This window comes from Dromiciops gliroides, chromosome 2 (assembly GCF_019393635.1).
Source record: "Dromiciops gliroides isolate mDroGli1 chromosome 2, mDroGli1.pri, whole genome shotgun sequence".
NCBI lineage: Eukaryota > Metazoa > Chordata > Mammalia > Microbiotheria > Microbiotheriidae > Dromiciops > Dromiciops gliroides.
The window spans coordinates 240699810-240719619 of NC_057862.1; the positions used below are offsets into that span (position 1 = coordinate 240699810).

General features: G+C 39.3%; 1 protein-coding gene across 1 annotated transcript in view; it reads right to left on the minus strand.

Annotated features, from left to right (window-relative positions):
* SIPA1L1 (signal induced proliferation associated 1 like 1) overlaps positions 1-19810 on the minus strand; it is a 381936-nt gene that overhangs the window by 14134 nt on the left and 347992 nt on the right. The window contains 3 exon segments of the mRNA XM_043981815.1: positions 3818-4064; positions 11022-11187; positions 11972-12211. Of these exon segments, the coding sequence (XP_043837750.1) occupies positions 3818-4064; positions 11022-11187; positions 11972-12211 (653 nt within the window).

The following is a 19810-nucleotide window of genomic DNA, read 5'->3' on the forward strand; positions in this document are numbered from 1 at the left end:
GCACAGCTGCTAGTTATTAATGTGCTTAAAATTAGCAGAATTATGAGTAAATGGAAATCAACAAATACTGGGAGATATTAAATACTCAGTTGTACTTAAACTGGCTCTCACCAAGGGCAAGTAGGTAGAACAATTCTGTGCACCACTCAAAACTATCTCCAGGGCCCCAGGTGCCCCCTGAAAAGAAAATAAATGCTAACCTCTCCACACATGCCCCCTCTCCCCCGAACCCTGAAATTTCAGTCATATTCAGAGCCAACTAAGTTTTAGGCTATGTCATGAGAGTTGGTCGAGTTCTAACTTGATTTGGGAACATGCACTGCATAGATGCCACCCCCTGAATAAATAAGCCTTTCCTGATCCCTTTCCCCACCCCTCCCATCACACCCCCAATTCTTATTTTCTTTTTCTGTTACTTTGAATATATTTACTTGTGAACATGCTGTATCTCCCTAGGACAGGGCAGGGATTCTTAAATTTGAGGTATATGAATTTGGTTTGTTGTTGTTTTTGGTGAGGCAATTGGGGTTAAGTGACTTGCCTAAGGTCACACAGCTAGTAAGTGTCAAGTGTCTGAGGCCACATTTGAACTCAGGTCCACCTGAATCCAGGGCCAGTGCTCTATCCACTGCGCCACCTAGTGAATTTGTTTTTAAAAAATATTTTGGGACAGCTAGGTGGTGTAGCGGAGAAAGCATCTGTCCTGGAGTCAGGAGGACCTGAGTCTTTACTGTGCATACCCTTTGACCCAGCAATACCACTCTTGGGTCTTTTTCCCAAAGAGATTATGGAAAGGGGAGAGGGACCCACATGTACAAAAATATTTATAGCTGCTCTTTACATGGTGGCAAGGAATTGGAAGTTGAGGAGATGCCCATCAATTGGGGAATGGCTGGAAAAGTTGTGGTATATGAATGTAATGGAATACTATTGTGCTGTAAGAAACGATGAGCAAGAGGAGTTCAGAGAAACCTGGTAGGTCTTGCGTGAGCTGATGATGAGTGAGATGACCAGAACCAGAAGAACACTGTACACAGTATCATCAACATTGTGTGTTGATCTACTGTGATGGACTATATTTTTCTCACCAATGCAATGGTACAGAAGAGTTCCAGGGAACTCATGATAGAAGAGGATCTCCAAATCCAGGAAAAAAAAAAAAAAAGAACTGTGGAGTATAGATACTGAATGAACCATACTATTTATATAAAAAATAAAATACTTTATTACCAAAATAAATAAATAAATAAAATAAATTTATGTCTTTAAACACGTTTTTCTGAGAAGGGGTCCACAGAAATAACCAGGCTGCCACAAGGGTCCATGGTACAAAAAAGGGCATTTCTTCCCTGGTAGAAAGGAGGCTCTTTGAGGGTAAGATGTATTTTGTTTTTGTATACTCACTATGTGCCTTCCACACAACAGAAGCTTCACAAACATTAGTTGAATCAAGTTAAAATAACCAACCCTGCACATGTTTGCCACTCAGAAAAAATTCAAAAGCAGAGGGTAAAGGAAAGAACCAGGACAGCATGGCCCTACCCCTTTGGTCAGGAAAAGGCACAGAAGCCACACTTGGTTCATTAGGCTCCCGACTTAAACAGCCCTTCAAAGTGATGATCAAATATCAACAGAATCCTCAATGTTAGCAGCCTGAAGAAAAAAAAAAAAGTAACCACCACGGGCAGCCAGAAAGACTCTGGGCATTTTGTCTCTTCAGAAACGATGTAGACTTGATTCAGTCCCTGTGGTTTTACCATCAGGCTCTCTCTGTTTGACACTGATCATGAGGAAATAGCTCAGCATGTGAATATCGCTGGATTTGCTCTGCTTGCCTATTACTCTGAAGTTACTGTGAAGCCAACTGATTTAATATTTATTAAGTATAAACTATGTGTGAGGTATGACACACAGCCCACACCCAATAAATCACTTCTCCCTTCTGGGAATACATGTTCTGAGGAAATGGGAAATATACACTATCTCCACCCCCACCCCCCCAATACACACACACTAGAAGAGGAAGATGGAAAAAAAGGAATAAGAAGATGCTAAGAAGGGGGCAGCTAGATGGCACAGTGGATAGAGCACCGGCTCTGGAGTCAGGAGGACCTGAGTTCAAATTCGGCCTCAGACACTTGACACTTACTAGCTGTGTGACCCTGGGCAAGTCACTTAACCCCAAATGCCTCACTAAAAAAAAAAAGAAAAAGAAAAAAGATGCTAAGAACTCACAATTCTATAGTCCTAAAAGGCTTATGAAATATTTTCCTCACAGTAGCACTGAGAGATAGGTAGTAGAAGTATTACTATTTCTATTTTCCAGATGAGGATCTTGAGAATCTGAAGGACTTTTCCATGTTCACATGGCTAGTTGTGACAAAGCCAGAATTCAAACCAAGGTCTTCTGACCCCAACTGCAGGCTGCATGTCTATTCTCTAGAAGCTGAAAGTTAGAGGAGCAAATAAGTTGCAGTTCATTTCCCAAAGGAGATGAAGAATTGAGAATGAGGGAAAGGATGCACCATGCTACATGTGCAACTGGAGACCATTTAGAGACCAATGGTATGGCAGAGAGTCCAATGGTGGATACACAGGAGGGTAACAAGGTTTACCAGGCAACTACTTTTTAAGTTTCCCTAAAACAGGGCCATGTTTATCATCTCCCTTTGTACAACAATGAACATTAATAAATCCTTTAATTCATGATAATGTGATTACTGTCAAGGCAGATAGTTCCAAAGGTAGTATAGGGAGATAAGTGAAGCACCCAAGGGCAAGTCTGGAATCAGAGAAGCCACCATAAAAACTAGAAATGGTTTAAACATGAAGAAAGCAGTAGCAGAAGAGTTTAGGATTATCTACTGAAAAACAAGTTTTTCACAGAGGAATGGGATAAAGCACATGACTTTGGAGATGAATGTAAATAAAGAAGGGGGACCCAGAGAGATCTGAGTAGGAAACAATGCTACCAGAAAGTAGCAGATAAGGGAAAGACAAAGATTGATCTGGGAGAATGAGAAAGTATAGCAGGTCAAAAGGATATTAAAAAAAATCCAGTGGAATTCACATGGAAGAATAAAGAGAGGAAGGGAATTAGGTATATGGGTCAGTGTTAACTAATGCCCAGGATTTTGTTTCAAATCACCTTTATAGACTCACCCCAAACCACCACAATCCAATGAACTTAGTAAGGACTTTATCAATGTTTACTGCTATAAATTCTCTATGAGAAAAAAAAATACCCTAAATTCAAATGGGGATAGGGAGAAGAGCAAATAGGTCTATTGGCAAGTGAAAGGAAAAGGTTACTTCTACCCCATGCTTCCATAATTTAGTATCAAATGATACAGGGTTCCTTCCAGCCATAGCAAATGTAATATGGACCAGAAAAATAGTCCAGGACACAATTACAGAGCCACATCATGATCATAAGGACTGCTGAAACATTACATTGATGGTTAACATCATTAGTGGTATTATTATTACTAGTCTTATCATTAGTTATAATTGTCCAGAAGAGAAACAGAATGGTATCAGCTAGAGATGAATCCCTTCTCTCACCTCAGTCCCACTGTTAGATGTTGCCTTGGTTCCTCATAAACAGATTATGGATAATTTAGTTGGCAACATGCAAGGAAAGGACTAGTATCGAGACACAAATGGAGTTACATCATTGCATCAGGAGATGGAAAGGTGGTTTTTTTGGGTTGTTTTTTCATTTTCTGAATTATCTGTTTGAGTTAAAAATCAAGACACCTGTTGCTATATCAGCCATTATTATGAGAGAACTGTAACAGCTGGAAGACCCACTTACCATGTAATGACTTCATTCCTAATGTGTATGATGGCCTCCGTAAAGGTAGAGACTTTGGGAGGGAGGGGTATGTGCTGCTGAAGAGGACATCATTGGGCAAGGCTTGGTCCAGAATTGAAGTCCTTGAGGTGAAGTAGTGCTCTCTTTGACCGCTGTAAATACTTTCATCCGACAAAGTTCTGTGCAAGGTCCGCCTTGTGGTAGGAGTGGAAGGGAAAGGAGACTGTGGAGAGGAAAGCCCATGGAACTGCAAAATAATGTCAACATGAAAGAGTAAATGTCATCTGTTCAGGAACTAGAGTCCATTGATATTTAGGGAAGAGTATGCAAAGGGATGGAATTTGAGGGATTGGGGGTGGGGGAGGAGAGTAAGATCATTATACTAGAGACCGCAAGTTTCTGCATTTTCAAAACAAATGAACATTTCCTGGCTTGAGATCTCAAGAGCCATCCCATATGGATTTCATGATCGTCGGCCACTGCTGTCTACAGGTGTTTTTAGACACATGGTGGTATGAATGCTCAACATAGAAGCTTGTCAGGCAATCATCCCTTCCTCCTAAAATAGTGCATTTGCTAGGCAACAAGACAGCCGTTCAGTGTTAGCTTATCAGTATTTGCTAAATTAAATTTCTACAGTGCAATATATCAATCCAGAGGCTTGTAGCAGATACATTAAAGGCATGGAGAGCTGCTCCTTGGAGCTCATGGAAATGGGTTTCTTTGTTCAGAAAATAAACATAAAAATGTTCTGAGAAGGCAAGCTGTTTAAATGGATACTGTTATGGTGAAATCTTTTTTAAAAAGCATGTGTTTTTCTGGCTGGTACCTTTGGCTTTTTTGTGACCAAATCTGAAATTATCTGAAAATTTTCTGCAAGCAGATTTCTGTTAGGCTCATCCACTGGTAAACAATAGAAACATAACAGTACACCTAAATTGCTTGTTTATTCCAAGCAATATGCAATACAATACAGTATATGTATGTTGATCAACAGTTTCTCTTAGGTGATTACCCAACCTGTCAAAAAGGATAAAAGAATAGAGGCACCAATGGGGAGGAGGTAGTCATGTAGGAGGTAACAATAGGATCCTATGATTCACTAAAGGCAATTGGTATAATAGTAAAAGAGACAAATCCACGAGTGACTGCATAAATCCAACAAAACAAAACTGTGTTTAAGTTCGGTGTGTTAAATTGAGTGATGTCTGAACTATTTGTTTAAGAACGGAAGCCAAAATGGGTAATGTGATCTTGGGCTATCTTACCAGAGACATAAACCCAGGACTTAGGGAAATGATAGTCCCACTGTGTTCTGCCCTGGCCAAAGCACATCAGAAATACTGTACTCAACTTCATGGACCAGATTTTAGGAAGGGCCCAGATAAGTGTCAGTATCCATAGAGTGACCATGATGATGAAAGGTCTCAAGATCATGTCCTATGGAGTTTGGGTGAAGAAACTGTTTGAAGAAAGTTTGAAGAAAGGAAAGATTCATAGGTGTCATGATAATTAACCATCTTCAGGTATTTGAAAGGTTTTGTGGGAGCTGTAGGGACCAGATTTATTCTGACTGGACCCAGAAAGCACAACTAGCAGCAGTGTGTAGAAGCTGTAAAGAAGCAGATTTAGACTCATGTCAGGAAAAAAACCTCCTGGCAGAGCAATTCCAAAGTGGAATGGGTTGCCTTGGGAGCTAATGGTTCCTCCTCACTGGTCTGTGTATCCTATTATGACATTACCATCAGCATTCTTATAAAAAGGCAAAACATTCTGCTTTTCAGGAAGAGGTTAGAAGGGAAATATCATGCCTGAAACATCTGAGTGCACCTAAAGTTCCACGAAGGATCCTAAAAAAAGGTGGCAGGACAACACTACCCTTCTTTCCACCATGAGTTAGGTGGTGTAATGGAAAGGATGTGCTGGAGCTGAAGTCAGGAAGACCTGAGAGTTCAAATCCAGCCAATGCTTTCCTCACTTTCCTCCCCTGCAAAATGGGATAATAAGCTACCTTCCAGGGCTGTTGTGAGGATTAAATGGTAAAATGGTAAATGGTAACTCTTTGCAAACCATAAAGCGCTATACAAATGTTAACTTGCTATCACCATCACCATCACCATCATGCCATTCACGTATTCATGTGTTTGTCATAGATCTTTTGAGGAAACTGATCATTTGCAGCTAGGAATACCTACCTAACTGTGGACAGGCAGGTCAGCCTTGCCCAAAGGAGAGAAACTTTAAGTGCTATAGAGAACTAATTGAAATTTGAACTACACTTAATTGAAAAAAAAATTACAGAAACTGAGGAATATTGGAATGCGCAGAGATCTTAATCTTCATTGGTCAATCTTCTCATTTTGCACAAGGAAACTGACCTTCAGAAGTTAAGTGATTTTCCTGGAGCTCCACAGTAAATGGAAGAACAGGGACGAGAGCCCAGGTCATCTCGCTCTGAGTCCAGTGCTCTTGCCATTACAAATATAACGTCATCTACACTTGTATTTAGTGAATACCATGGCCATATTTTCCCACTTTTGAAGTTGATCCTTTGGTCTGTTTACAGATGTGGCCAGATGTGGCAGATGTGAAAAGCCACAGCTGCTATGATGGCTTGTTCACCCCACACCACGCCCATCCGCCCAGTGTTTTTTAGCACTCTGTAGCTACATCACCTCCCTTGAACAAAGCTGGCCATAACCGCCATCCTCCATTCTTAGTGTCTACAACTAGACATCCTAGCCAGCAGAGCTTGATCACTGTAATAGCATCAATTCTCTACCAGCTGCCAGGAACTTGTTTTAAGGTAAGGTTGCTGCACTGATAAAACTTTTAAACCCCTCATCTCCCTGATACTTTAAAATCAGAAATCATAGTAAATGTCCCTGCCAGAACAAATTTCATTTTCCTTCAACCTCAGGACAAGACATGAAATAGTTTGTTATTTCAAATATGGTATTTAAAAATTTTAATAAGCCTCTTTGGGTTCTGACAAACACAGAAAGGAGTTGCAAGCACTTGCTTTTGCAAAGGTTGCCAGGGAAACCATTTGTACCCTGGGTGATGAGTCTGAACTGTTAAGAGCTGGCTTATAAAACAGAAATTATGGAAATCAAAAACCTATACATCTAAAAAGTGATTATGTAAATGTTTATAATAATAAATCATTTCTGGTAAAATCTTACAACAGATTCTGGTAAAATCTTACAACAGCATTTATTCTATGTAAATGTTGAAGTTTAGGGGGGCAAATTTCACCTTTTGGCACCAAAAAAAACCCTAAGAGGATTAGGGAGATATTAAAAGCATATGTGGGGGCAGCTAGGTGGTGCAGTGGATAAGGCACCAGCCCTGGATTCAGAAGGACCTGAGTTCAAATCCAGCCTCAGACATTTGACACTTACTAGCTGTCTGACCCTGGGCAAGTCACTTAACCCTCACTGCCCCACAAAAAAGAAAATAAAATAAAAATGAAGAGGTTAAAAAGCATATATGTGGGGGGCAGCTAGGTGGCGCAGTGGTGAAGCGCCCGCCCTGGATTCAGGAGTACCTGAGTTCGAATCCGGCCTCAGACACTTGACACTTGCTGGCTGTGTGACCCTGGGCAAGTCACTTAACCCCCATTGCCCCACAAAAAAAAACACAAAAAAACCCAAAAAACCCAAAAAACCAAAACAAAAAAAAAAGCATATATGTGGTTGTGATACACCCCGCTACAGAAACTGCCCTTCTGTTTGTTTTTGTGGGGCAATGAGGGTTAAGTGACTTTCCCAGGGTCACACAGCCAGCAATTGTCAAGTGCCCGAGGCCAGATTTGAGCTTAGGTCCTCCTGTTGCCCTTCTGTTTTAATCAAGACTGGGTATATCATTGATAAGTTGAGGGAATATTATAGTTTTCATTTTCAACCAAACCTATAAGTTCTTTTAAAGGGTTCACAGTCTTCCCCTGTCAAAGGGGTCCAGGACACCACAAAGGTTAAGAAGCTCTACTTGAAAGTATGAAATAAAGTGTACTCAAAAGTTTCAGAGTAGGTGATCATTAGGTTTATTAGCTGTGTGATTACAAGCTTCTCAGGTTTCAGTTATTGATCAGTAAATTGGAGATAATATTTGCATTACTTCATAGGCTTTGTGGGGGAAAAGTAATTTCTCAAATTTTCAAGTGTTATATAAATGTGAATTATTATAATTAGGTTTATCTCCTTTTCTATTAGCCTAAAAACACAGCGTCCAACTGTCCAGTTGATAAAGCCTCAGGTCTCATTGGAGGGAGAGCAGTCATGGTAGAAAGCCTGCGCTAGAATTGGGGTGAAAATATGTATGACCATGAAGGTTTCTTTTGTCGTTATCATAGGAGGGATCTGAGCAAAATGCTATCTTTCAAAGCACTGGCCCTGGATTCAAGAGGACCTGAGTTCAAAAATCCGGGCTCAAAACACTTGACACTTAATAGCTACATAACCCTCATTGCCCCACCAAAAAAAAAAAAAAAATCTGTTAGCCAATAGTATCGACAGAACAGCAGAATTACAGACTTTTGGGGAATCTTCCAAAGTAACTGACCAAAACCAACCTATGTTTTATAATATGATTCTTTAACAATTGTTTTTTAATCTCAGAAAACATAAGAAGGATTTGATGATTATCTGATTTGGGAGAAATCAAGGAGAAAAGGGTGTCAAAGATTATTCCAATCTTATAAAGCAGGATTTGGGAGGATAAAGTATAAAAAAAAATTGACATGATCTAGTATTTAAGAAACTATCTTTTAGCACTTTTGAAACAGTGACATGAAGATCAGACAAACTGTCAATTAATACTTCACTTTATTTCATTCTCATATCCAATTAATTGCCAAGTTTTGTCCTTTCTGTCTCCACATCTCTTGTATCTCTTGCCTTCTCTCTACTTATATGTACAGCCACCATTAGAGTTCAGTCCCTCATCACCTCTCACCTGAACTAGTGTAATAACCTCCCGGTTTGTCCCCCTGCTTCAAGTCTCTCCAACCTATCATCCACAAAGCTGCCAAAGGGATTTTTCTTTTTCTTTTCTTTTTTTTTTTTGCACGGCAATGGGGCTTAAGTGACTTGCCCAGGGTCACACAGCTAGTAAGTGTCAAGTGCAAAGGGATTTTTCTAAAGCTCAGGTCTGACCATGTCACTCCCCTACTCAATAAACTCCAATATTCCTTATCGCCCTTAGGATAAACCACAAATTCCTTGGTTAAACTTCACAAGCCCTTCACAACTTAGTACTAAGCCACCTTTCTTTCCAATTTGAAAATGCATCATTCCCCTTCTTGCACTCTACAGTTCAGACAAAGGGCACTTCCTGCTGTTCTTCACAAGACACTCCATCTTCTCTCTTCCATGTCCTTAGCAATGGCTGTCTCTGGTGCCTCCAGTGTACTTTCACCTCACTTCTTCCTGTTAGAATTCTTCCCTGAAGTCTACAAACACATCCATGTCTCTGCCAGCTTTAACCTCTCTTGATCTACATCAAAGTGGGCCAAGCTCTTGTCCTATATGTGTCCTCCCTCTCTTGGCTAAAAAAATCTAAGAGAAATTGTGTGTCTACACTAGGTATCTCTATTTCCTCTCCTCTCCCTGACCTCTGAACAGTCCAGCTTCTGACCTCATCAGTTAAATGAAACTTCTCTCTTCTGACAATTACCTCTGAGCTGGCAAGCCTGCCAGCCCCTTCTGAGCCCTCCTCTTCTGTGAGCACCCTGCAATCTCTGACACTGCTCATTACCAGTTTCTCCTGCATCCTCGCTCATCTTGAGGTTTTCAAGACTGCTCTCTCCTGGCTCTCCTCCCACCTGTCTGATGGCTTCTCCCCAGTCTCCTTCGCTGGATCTTCACCCAGGTCACACTTGCTAACTGGGGGTGGTCCCCCAAGGTTCTGTCCTGGGCCCATCTCTCCTCTTCCTCTACATTCATTTGATGAACTTAGCCCCCCATGGATTCCATTATCATCTTATGATTCCTGGAATCTATATATGCAACCCCATTCTCTCTTCTGAGAACCACATCATCACCAGTTGCCTTTTGGACATCTATGCTAAGATATCTTGTAAACACCTCAAACTCAACATGACAAAACCAGAATTAATTATCTTTTCCTACACATCCTTTCCTCTTCCCAATTTTCCCATTACTACTGAAGGGTACCACCATCCTCCCAGCTACCTACCTTACAAACTTGGTATCATCCCTGCCTCATTACTCTCACTCACCCCACATATACAATTTGTTGTTAAATCTTGTCATTTCTCCCTTTATTAAAATCTTTTGTATATATGTCTACCCTCTCTCTATTCACATAGCCACCACTCTGGTTCAAGCTCTCATGACGTAACACGACGGCACCCATCCCTTTTCCTAAAGGGCAAGTGTGCCCTTGTAATCCTGCCTTCAATAATCCCTGCTCACTAAGCGTACGTGGCCCCCTATTACTTCACAAATCAAATAGAATCTTCTGTCTGGCACTGAAAGCCCATCACGACTGAGGCCCTTCTGATGTTTCTATCCTCCTTTTTCATGCACTCTATAATCCAGGTATTGGAGTTGCTTGCTGCTCCTCACATACAGCCTCCTGACTCCATGCCTGAAGTGCCCTCCTCTCTTCACCTCCACTTTTTAGCTACTATGGCTTCCTTTAAGGTTTAGCTCAAAGCCATCTTTTCAAGAGGCCTTTCCTGCCCCACCCCTTTCACAGGCTCCATCTTCTGCCAGTACTTTCCCTCTGAGATTCCCTTCCATCTATTTACGGTATGTATACTGCGTGTGTGTGCATGTGCGTGTGTATACATACATATATACATATGCATGTATATGTATTTATGTTGTCTGCTCCATTAGAATGTGAACTCCTTGAGAGCCTAGTGGTGCCTATGCTCTTTTTTTTTAAACCTCCAGCACACGGCACAGTGTCTGCCACACAATAAGTCCTTAATAAATGTTTTTTGATTGTTTCCTTCAAAACTGGGTTTGAGTACTATCTTGTATGTGAAGACTTTCCTGGTCTTCCCTCATGCTTGTACCCTTCTCTTAACACCCCCCCATTACCCTGTATTTATTTTATATAATATTTATGTCTTCCCATTAAGTTCTTTGAGGGTAGAGACTGTCTTAAGTTCTTAACAAATGCTTGCTGATTGACAAATTACATCTTTCTCCAGAAAACTTCTTTTACATACCTTAAAATTTTTCTGTGATTCAGGAGTTGGGCTTTCAAAGTCGATTAGTTTTTTTAGATCCTCCTCAATTGTTGATTTAGATGTTTGCTTTGGGGAGGCCCGGAGGTCCCTGGCAGAGGCACGTAACCTGGCATGGGCTATTTCATTGCCATCACTCTGGTGGCGTCTTAAAAGAAACGGAGATAGGAGAAACTAAATCAGTAACACTGAGTATAGCACCCTGAACTAGGGGAGAAGGTTGTGGAGGAGGGAGGGAGGCGAATTTTATCTACTTAAAGCAAATCTTATTTAAATAAGTACCTGTTAGAGGAATGAAACTGTTTAAATAATTAACTCTTTAGACTCTAAGGACTAATTGCTTTAATAAGTCAATATACGAGGGAAAGTTGAATAAAAAAAATGACACCAGACCTGTTGGGGGGGGAAAAACCCACTGGTTATCTACCCCCCAAATGTTTTCTGCATAAATAAAAACAAGTAACTCAGGATATTGTTCAATTTCTATTGTATGAAAAGTGCCAAAATATACATAAAAATATATGTATGGATGTTCAGTGATTCCCTTTGAAGTATTCCCTCTTGTGTCCAGCTGCTTGTACAGTTGCTACTATCGGCTGAGAACAGTGCACTTAACATCTGCAAGAACATCGGTGGCTGAAGTGTGCCATAAGCACACCAGTTGGCCAATTATTCTGAAGTGTTTTTTTATCTTTGGAGATCTGAGTCTCAGATTCTAATGTCTATGCCATTTCTCATTCAAGGAAGAGGATAGGTGAAGTGATGACACAATCGGTTATGTACACAAATAAATCTCACAAATCCTATGTACACTCTTCCCTGCCTCCCCCCGCCCCCTTATATGTTGTTTTCTCTAGAGAAGCAGCTCTGGATTTTCTCCTCTTCACGTTTAAAACGAACAACCAAGCAATAGAAGCAAAAAATGCTCTTACTTTCTTGTATCCATAAACCCCACAGAGTTTATTGTCCCTTCAGGTTTTTTCCATCCAATCAGGTACTTGCTAGTAGCACCCTGTCGAGGGTAGAAAGTCCTAGGACCAGAAGAGGAGGAAGAGGAGGAGGAGAAAGAAGGTGCGAGTTGTGGAGAAGTGGCAGAATGAAGCTCTTCTTTGGGTGAACTTCTGGCACTGGTGAAAACAACTGGACTGGCAGAGTGTCGTGAGCTCATGGTACTGGGAGAGAAGCGTAACAAAGACAAAACTTGACTTAAGTTTGCATGTATGAATCTTGTGTAATTATTTACTAAAGCCACATTCTGTCACTGGGAACACAATGTTAAAGCCTGCCATGGCTGAGGGTTGCAATCCTAAAAAGATGAATAATTTATACACTTCTAGATGAGGTCAGTTACTGGCCATTTGAATGTCTATTGAAACACGTGGTACCTTGGGTCCCCCTCTGCATTTTAGACTAAAACAGAAAATAAATGAAAATGTCAAAGAAACTTAAAATAAAAAAATCACTGTTCATTTAAGTTCATTATAATCTAGCCTGTTGAGGGTTGAAGTTTTTAGGGATGATTATCCACAGCTATGATGATCATGAACGAGATGAAACAGGGAAAAGATATCAGGGAGTGGGGGTGCTCTATGTCCTTTTTATGCTGACACAGTGACTTCAACTTTGGTCTAAGTTCAGGTCTCTATGTTCTCGTATAAGGGTTGCTTATCATCAATACTTTTGTTTCCAGGTTAAAACATTACATTGCTCAGTTGCAAGAAGTGGGTAACTTGCTGCATGTAACATTTTCCTTTTCTTCATTCTTAGTTCTTACTGTCTGAAGAATCTATCTACCCCAGGAAAACTGGACTCAAAGTGCTCTGGATATTCTGATGGAGGACTCAAGTTTAAATTCCAACTCTACCACTTACCACCTATGATACCTTGGGCAAAGGGCTCTCTGGGCCTCGGTTTCCTCATTTGTCAAATCAGATGAGCTTTAAAAGTGCTTTTATAATTCTAAATCATTGAACTTATAAACTAACCAAAGAGAATGGTGAAACACACCAAACTTCCTCCTTTTATTCATACCTACTAGGTTTCAGGCATGGGATATTTGAATAAAAAGACAAGATTTAAAGAATATTTTAAAACTGGCCAATGAGACTTCCAATTCACTGATCCCACTTTCTACAAGAAGTCTAACAATCCCTCTTAGTGTCTTCCCTTCCTTAATTATTTCCTATTTATCCTGTACATCAGTGATGCCTAACTCAAATAGAAATAAGGGCAACTAAAACTTATGCAAACATCCCTGTCAGCTGTATATTACTGACTTGGAAAACTTATCTATGTTCTATTGCATTTTTGTTAATTTTGTTAAATACTTCCCAGTTAGAATTTAATCTAGTTCAAGGCTCTCAAGAGTGTTGCCTCTGCATTGAGGGACCACAGAGTCTTTGACACCTCTGTTGTATGTAGTTTGTACCTATTTGCTTGTGGTTCCCCCCCCCCCATTAGAGTGCGAGCTCTTTGAAGGCAAGGGCTATCTGCTGTCTTTCTATCTCTAGCACTTAGCACAGAGCCTGGCATATGATAGGCACTTAATAAATGCTTAGTAACTAGGAGGAGGTTACTTTCATACAGAATTCTGAAGGGAATTTTGCTGCAGAGAACATCCTAATTGTCAAGACCTTGCCCTCTGGACTGTTTTATTCACAATACAGGATCTTACTGACATTACAAGCTTAAGGCAAAACCAAAGGCTGCTTAAATTAATTCTAACTTTCAAGATGTTCAGGGGCTAAAAACCAAATGTAAATTGTCCATGTTCTTTGCTATTCTCATCTCCCATTGCTTGTTCATCATTATTTCCACTAGCATGGTAAATGAATTAAGGTAGAAGAGGAGAAACTCAAGTCAACTAATGGTACAGGACAAGATTCAGGAGAGGTTAAGGAGACGAAATTGAACTAGCAAAGATGAAATTTTTTTTGAAGGAGGCTTAGTCATATTAATTCAAACTTTACCTAGATTAACTTTGACAACTAAGAGCCTTTACAATAAACAAAACACATGTGCTATCTGCAGACTATGAAGATGGCAAAGCTTCCTTCATTCTTGTAATTGCAAGGGAGTAATTGGGCTAAAACTTGGCAAAAGATAAAGCACTTGGATGAAGATCAAGATAAACAAAAAAGAAAAGTGAATTTCCATTCTTGTCATTTGGCCAGCTTCAGAGTCTCTTCAAAAGTAACTGGCCAAACCTAGTTTCCCCCTCCTAAACTGATCCTCTTTTAAAAAAACAAAACATTTCCCCCTTCTTATCAAGGGTTATTAGCACATAGAAAATATTCAACTGAGGGCTACATAAACAAAAAAGAAAGAAGTTCTCTTTTGTACAAGATGATATCTATGCTTCATTGATTTGCTTTTAAAATGAGAAGAGGGAACATGAAGATTCTGTTCAATAAATAATTAAAACAATTAGAAAAATCAAGTCTATGTGAGAACTAGTTAAAGGTAAAAAAAAAAGTCAGGGGAGACAAAATACAAAAGATGGAAGAAGCAGAGAAAGATGCAAACATAAAACAACATGCAGAAGAGATACACTGAAAGGCAGACAGGGGAGAGACACCAAGAGGGACTGAGAAGACACACAGACTTATACAAAGGAAAAATAATACATATTGAGTCATAGTTACCATGAGAGAAAAACACTAACATACAAAGTATAATAAAAACACACAGTGAAACAGAAGAATTTGTGAGGACACACACACACACACACACACACACACACACACAGAGATATGTTAATGGAGCAAATCTTCATTTTGTGTCTTCTAGGGCTGTTTTCAAGTAATTTTACACCTCTACAACAATATCAGCTTACATTCTATATGGGGCATTATAACTCATATTTTATATATAAGTATAGATACTTGCCCTGAGATCCAGAAAAAATTAAACTGAGAGCCAGATCCACCCTATAGTCAAAGGGTTCCTTTACTCCTGTGTTAAGCTATAGAAATGAGTTTTTAACAATCTTGACTCATAGTATTAGTTTGAAGTAACAGGGTTTAATGGACAAGTTAGTAAGCCTTGGGTTCAAGTACAGCTTCTGACACACACTAGAATGTGTGACCATGTCATCTAAGTCATCTAAGTGTCCCAGGCAACTTATTAAGATTAGAAATTGCCAGATAAATTGCTGATCTCCATTAGTAGTAGTTTTCATACTGGGAGTTCCTTAAACTAATGAAATCACACATTTGGACCCAAACCAGTAATCCTAAATAAGAGGATGGAAAAGGAAATGCCACTGTGCTAAGCAATTTTTATAAATATTATCTCATTCAATCTTCACAACAACCCTGAGAGGCAGGTGCTGTTACTACTCCCATTTTCAAATGAGGAAACTGAGGAAACCAGATGTTACTTGACTTGCCCAAGGTCACACAGCTATTAAGTGTCTGAGGCCACATCTGAAGTCAGGTCTTCCTGACTCCAAGTCCAATGCTCTATCAACTGAGCCACCTGCTGCTAAACTAATTACTAATGAATCATTAACTATTATAAGTATGTCTACATGAGGCCTGAACATTGAGTAATAGTTGCAATAATGGAAGAATAACAAAAATATTAAAGAACTGGAACTTTTTATTTTTCCATCATTTAGGTTAATTTATAAACTGAGGTGAAGACAGAGTTTCACTCAAGGTCATGCTAGAAAAGAAGGAACACATCTATGCTGTTCAAACTGGTCTCCTCATGCTGTTTTTTATCAAATGTAATTATATAAGTGAGATATTTATCCATAAATAGAGGTTTTAATGCATGAAATTTTTGGCTGTAACTGGCTCAAAGTATGGAATGCAAAATATATAATGCTAATACACTCTTTATAAATAGCTATAGAATCAAAACTATACCTTTTAAATGAACAATAGGGATGGGAACTGAACATATAATTTCTTTTCTTGTTTTGGTGGGGCAATGAGGGTTAAGTGACTTGTCCAGGGTCATATAGCTAGTAAGTGTCAAGTGTCTGAGGTTAGATTTGAACTCAGGTCCTCCTGAATCCAGGGCTGGTGCTTTATCCACTGTGTCACCCAGCTGCCCTATATAATTTCAATGTTATATGGCATTCCCAGGTGAGAAAACTACCTCTACCAATGGAGTATGACACCTTCTTCAAGAATAGCCTAGGACACCGAGAGGTTGAATGACTTGCCCAGTGTCACACAAAGTAATATGCATTAGAGATGACACTTGAACCCAGATCTTCCTTGACCTCTAGGTCACTACAAAACATGCTTTGAATCGAAATGAGCAATAAGCTTTACAAATAGGATTATAAACAAAACCCAAGATCGATCTTCTAATATTTCTTTCCTCTTTATGTTGGGGCAACTTGGAAGTGCAGTGGATAGAGCAATGGGCTCAGAGTCAGGAAGACCTGAGTTCAAATCCAGCCTTAGATACTTACTAGCTGTGTGTCCCTGGGTAAGTCACTTAACTGATTTGTTTCAGTTTCCTCATCTGTAAAATGGGAATAATAATAGCACCTATATCCTCTTCCCTCAGGTTGTGAGGATCAAATGAGATAATTAATAATTGTAAAGCACCTAACCCCTCCTCCTCCAATTAGCTATGAGGATCAAATGAGATAATAATTGTAAAGTACTTAGAACAGTGTTTGACACATAGTAAGCTCTCTATAAATGTTAGCTATCATTATTATTGGCTGATACTTTGGCAAACTTCTATCCTTCAACTATCAAACCCAACCATATCGTCCTTACTTCATCAAAATCCAAATAATATTTTGTTAAGATAAAAAAAGGATGAAGCAATTAAACCCTGAATGCCATTTCCTGTTTATTAAGGTCTGAAAACAAGGGTATTTATTTCTTCCCATTCTTCATCTGGGTACTTTGTAAATGTGGCCAGTGGGATGGGAGGAGTTTGTGAGAGGAAAGGACTTTGGCAGCATGGTGGCAATTTTATTGCAATTCATTTGCAATTACTTGAAGGTTTTAAATCACTTCAGGAAAATTATGTCATGAGGTAGGACTGCAATAAAAAGAGAACAATGAGTAGACTAAGAACAGTAAAAGAGATATTACCAGATGGCTAACGATTTTTTTAATTGCTTTCTCTTGATAAAGGACAGTACGGGTTCTACTGGTATTAAATATGGGGGCAGCTAGGTGGTACAGGGGATAAAGCACCAGCCCTGGATTCAGGAGGACTTCAGTTCAAGTCCAGCCTCAGACACTTGACACTTAACTAGCTGTGTGACCCTGGGCAAGGCACTTAACCCTCATTGCCCCCTCCCCCCCACAAAAAAAGAACAGTTTGGGGTTCCTAATAAATTAGCTAGTATGACCTTAGATTCTACTTAAAAGCACCAGTAGTATCTTTTGATGATTTTAAAATTAACATTTTGGCATTTTGGATGTCCCATAAATGGTATATTCTTCGATCCCCATTATACTATTCCTTAAAAAACAAAACAAAATTTAACTTTTTCTCTGGTAAGAATTACACTGCCTGCATATTATAATAGATGATTATTTACAAAAAAGGGGCAATGGAGTAATGAAGGACCTCTGTATTAAAATAGTCTAGGGTTTCTACAATACTTCTCATACCAGCACTTATCACTGGCTAACAGGGTCCTCCAGTACAACAGAGGGATGAGGTTGTTTGCTCCTAGGTACCTTCTGTTGGGTTTGCCACACCACAAAGCATATGGAGAACTGCTGTGTGATTAACTCATATCTGGAGAGGCTGGTGTTTAAAACAAAACATTAAAAGCCAATCCACCAGGGCCTAGTGAACTGCTATAATATGTCAAAACAACTTTCTCTGGAAAATCAGCTAGTCAGTCACTATTGGGTACTGCTGCAGGGAGTACAACTTAATAGCTAGTGCAGGAAAACACCTGGGAGTCATCTCCTGATTAGGCAGGAGGATAGGTTTAAGACACACTGCATATTATTATGTTATTCTTAGAAGGGGAGACTCACAATTAGTCACCTGCCCAACAGTTTTAGCAAAATCTAGGAACAGGCTAAATGCTGGAATAATACAACTAACTTTAGGGTTTAATATAGTTCATTATGCTTGCATTTACAAATACTCCTCTAGGTGACAGAGAATATAAAGGACACTACTTAAAGAGGTAATATTCCCAAAACATTTAGCATAAATCAGACTTTTGGCCACAATTTGAGAGACTTAGAGACTGTGCAGAGGACAGTCACTGAGATTAAAGGGTTAGAGAAAAAAGATCCATTAAAATGACTGAGATCTGTAAGCTCCTTTTAGGGCACAGATCAGGCCCTTCTTTGTAACCCCAGGAGCTAACAAAGTACACCAAACAGAGCAGGGACTGAAATAAATTTTTGCTGAATTGTTGTGTTGAATTTGTATGGAGATTTTGGTAATTGAAACAAAGTAGAGAAAAAAACCCTGAAAACAGTACAATCTTAAGAAGTAAGTAAACTAGGGGAAAACATCCCAGATCTAAATGGAGAGAAGCCCAAGTAAGTATACATCTAGGCATCATTGTGGGAACACAAGCTAAACATAAATCAACAATGAACTGTTATTTTAAAACATGACACTGGGGTATATATTCCAATAGGAACTTGGAATATGGAAGGAACACTGAGTGTGCTGATATAGTTAAGAACCTTATTAAAATACTATGTTCAAATTTGGTTTATACAAATTATTTAAGAGATCTGGAGAACTCAAAGATCATAAGCAAAAAAGAGGGGTTACAGGAACGGAAAATCAGAAGAATGGTGGGAGGCCAGCCTAAATTTGATATATCTTGTTAAAAGGTAATTGCTTTCTTCAAATATATTCATGATTTGTGTGATGGGGAGTTTTATGCCATTTCTCTACTCAGAAAACTAAATGAAATGAAATGGACAAATTACAGTAGGAGAGATTTAACACAGATATAAGAAAGAACTTCTTGAATTTCCGACTGATTAAATACTGGAAAAGGCTGTGTGCCAAGGGAGGTGATAAACATTTCTCCCTGGAAGTCTTTTAAAAAAAGAAAGAAAAAGGAAAAAAACACAAAACTCTGTGTGTGTGTGTGTGTGTGTGTGTGTATGTGTATGTGTGTGTGTGTGTATGTGTGTGTGTGGCTGGGTGGGGGGGGGACCTTGGGCAATTTGATTGCTTTGAAGCAGATGGCTGGACAAAATGACCACTTTCTCAAATGAAGATCAAACAAAAGGAAAACATTTAAAACCTTTCTGGAGTAATACAGATTAGAAATGGAAGAATATTTCCTGATGATGAGTTATTAAACACTGAAATTAATTATCAGGGAAGGTGTGGAGTCTCATTTTTTAGAGGTTTAAAAAAAACCTACTAGGATAAATTCTCATCTTTATATTATTTAAGGTTGATCCAACCTAATGAATTAAGTGACCCCTGTTCTTATTTCCCATCTCTTGATTCCATGACACTTGTAGAATCTGGTGCCTTCAGCAGTTAGTCATAGAGCTGGATTAATTGGATTGGGCAGAAGTCAATTGTTGACTTTTTGCTGAATGACTGAAATAATTGAGATTCATTTTGTGATTTGAATAGGGATCATTTTTTAAAATCTTCACTTGCAATTTTAACCACAGGAATTCTGTTTTCTACTATATTTATTCTTGGTTAGGCATTATTAATAAGAAGGCCCACTAAAACAATCAACCAACTCCACCACAAAACTGAAGAGAAGGAGGGAAGGAAGATGGGGGGGGGGGGGGGAGATTTACTGAGCACCTACTATGTGCCAGGCATAGAAT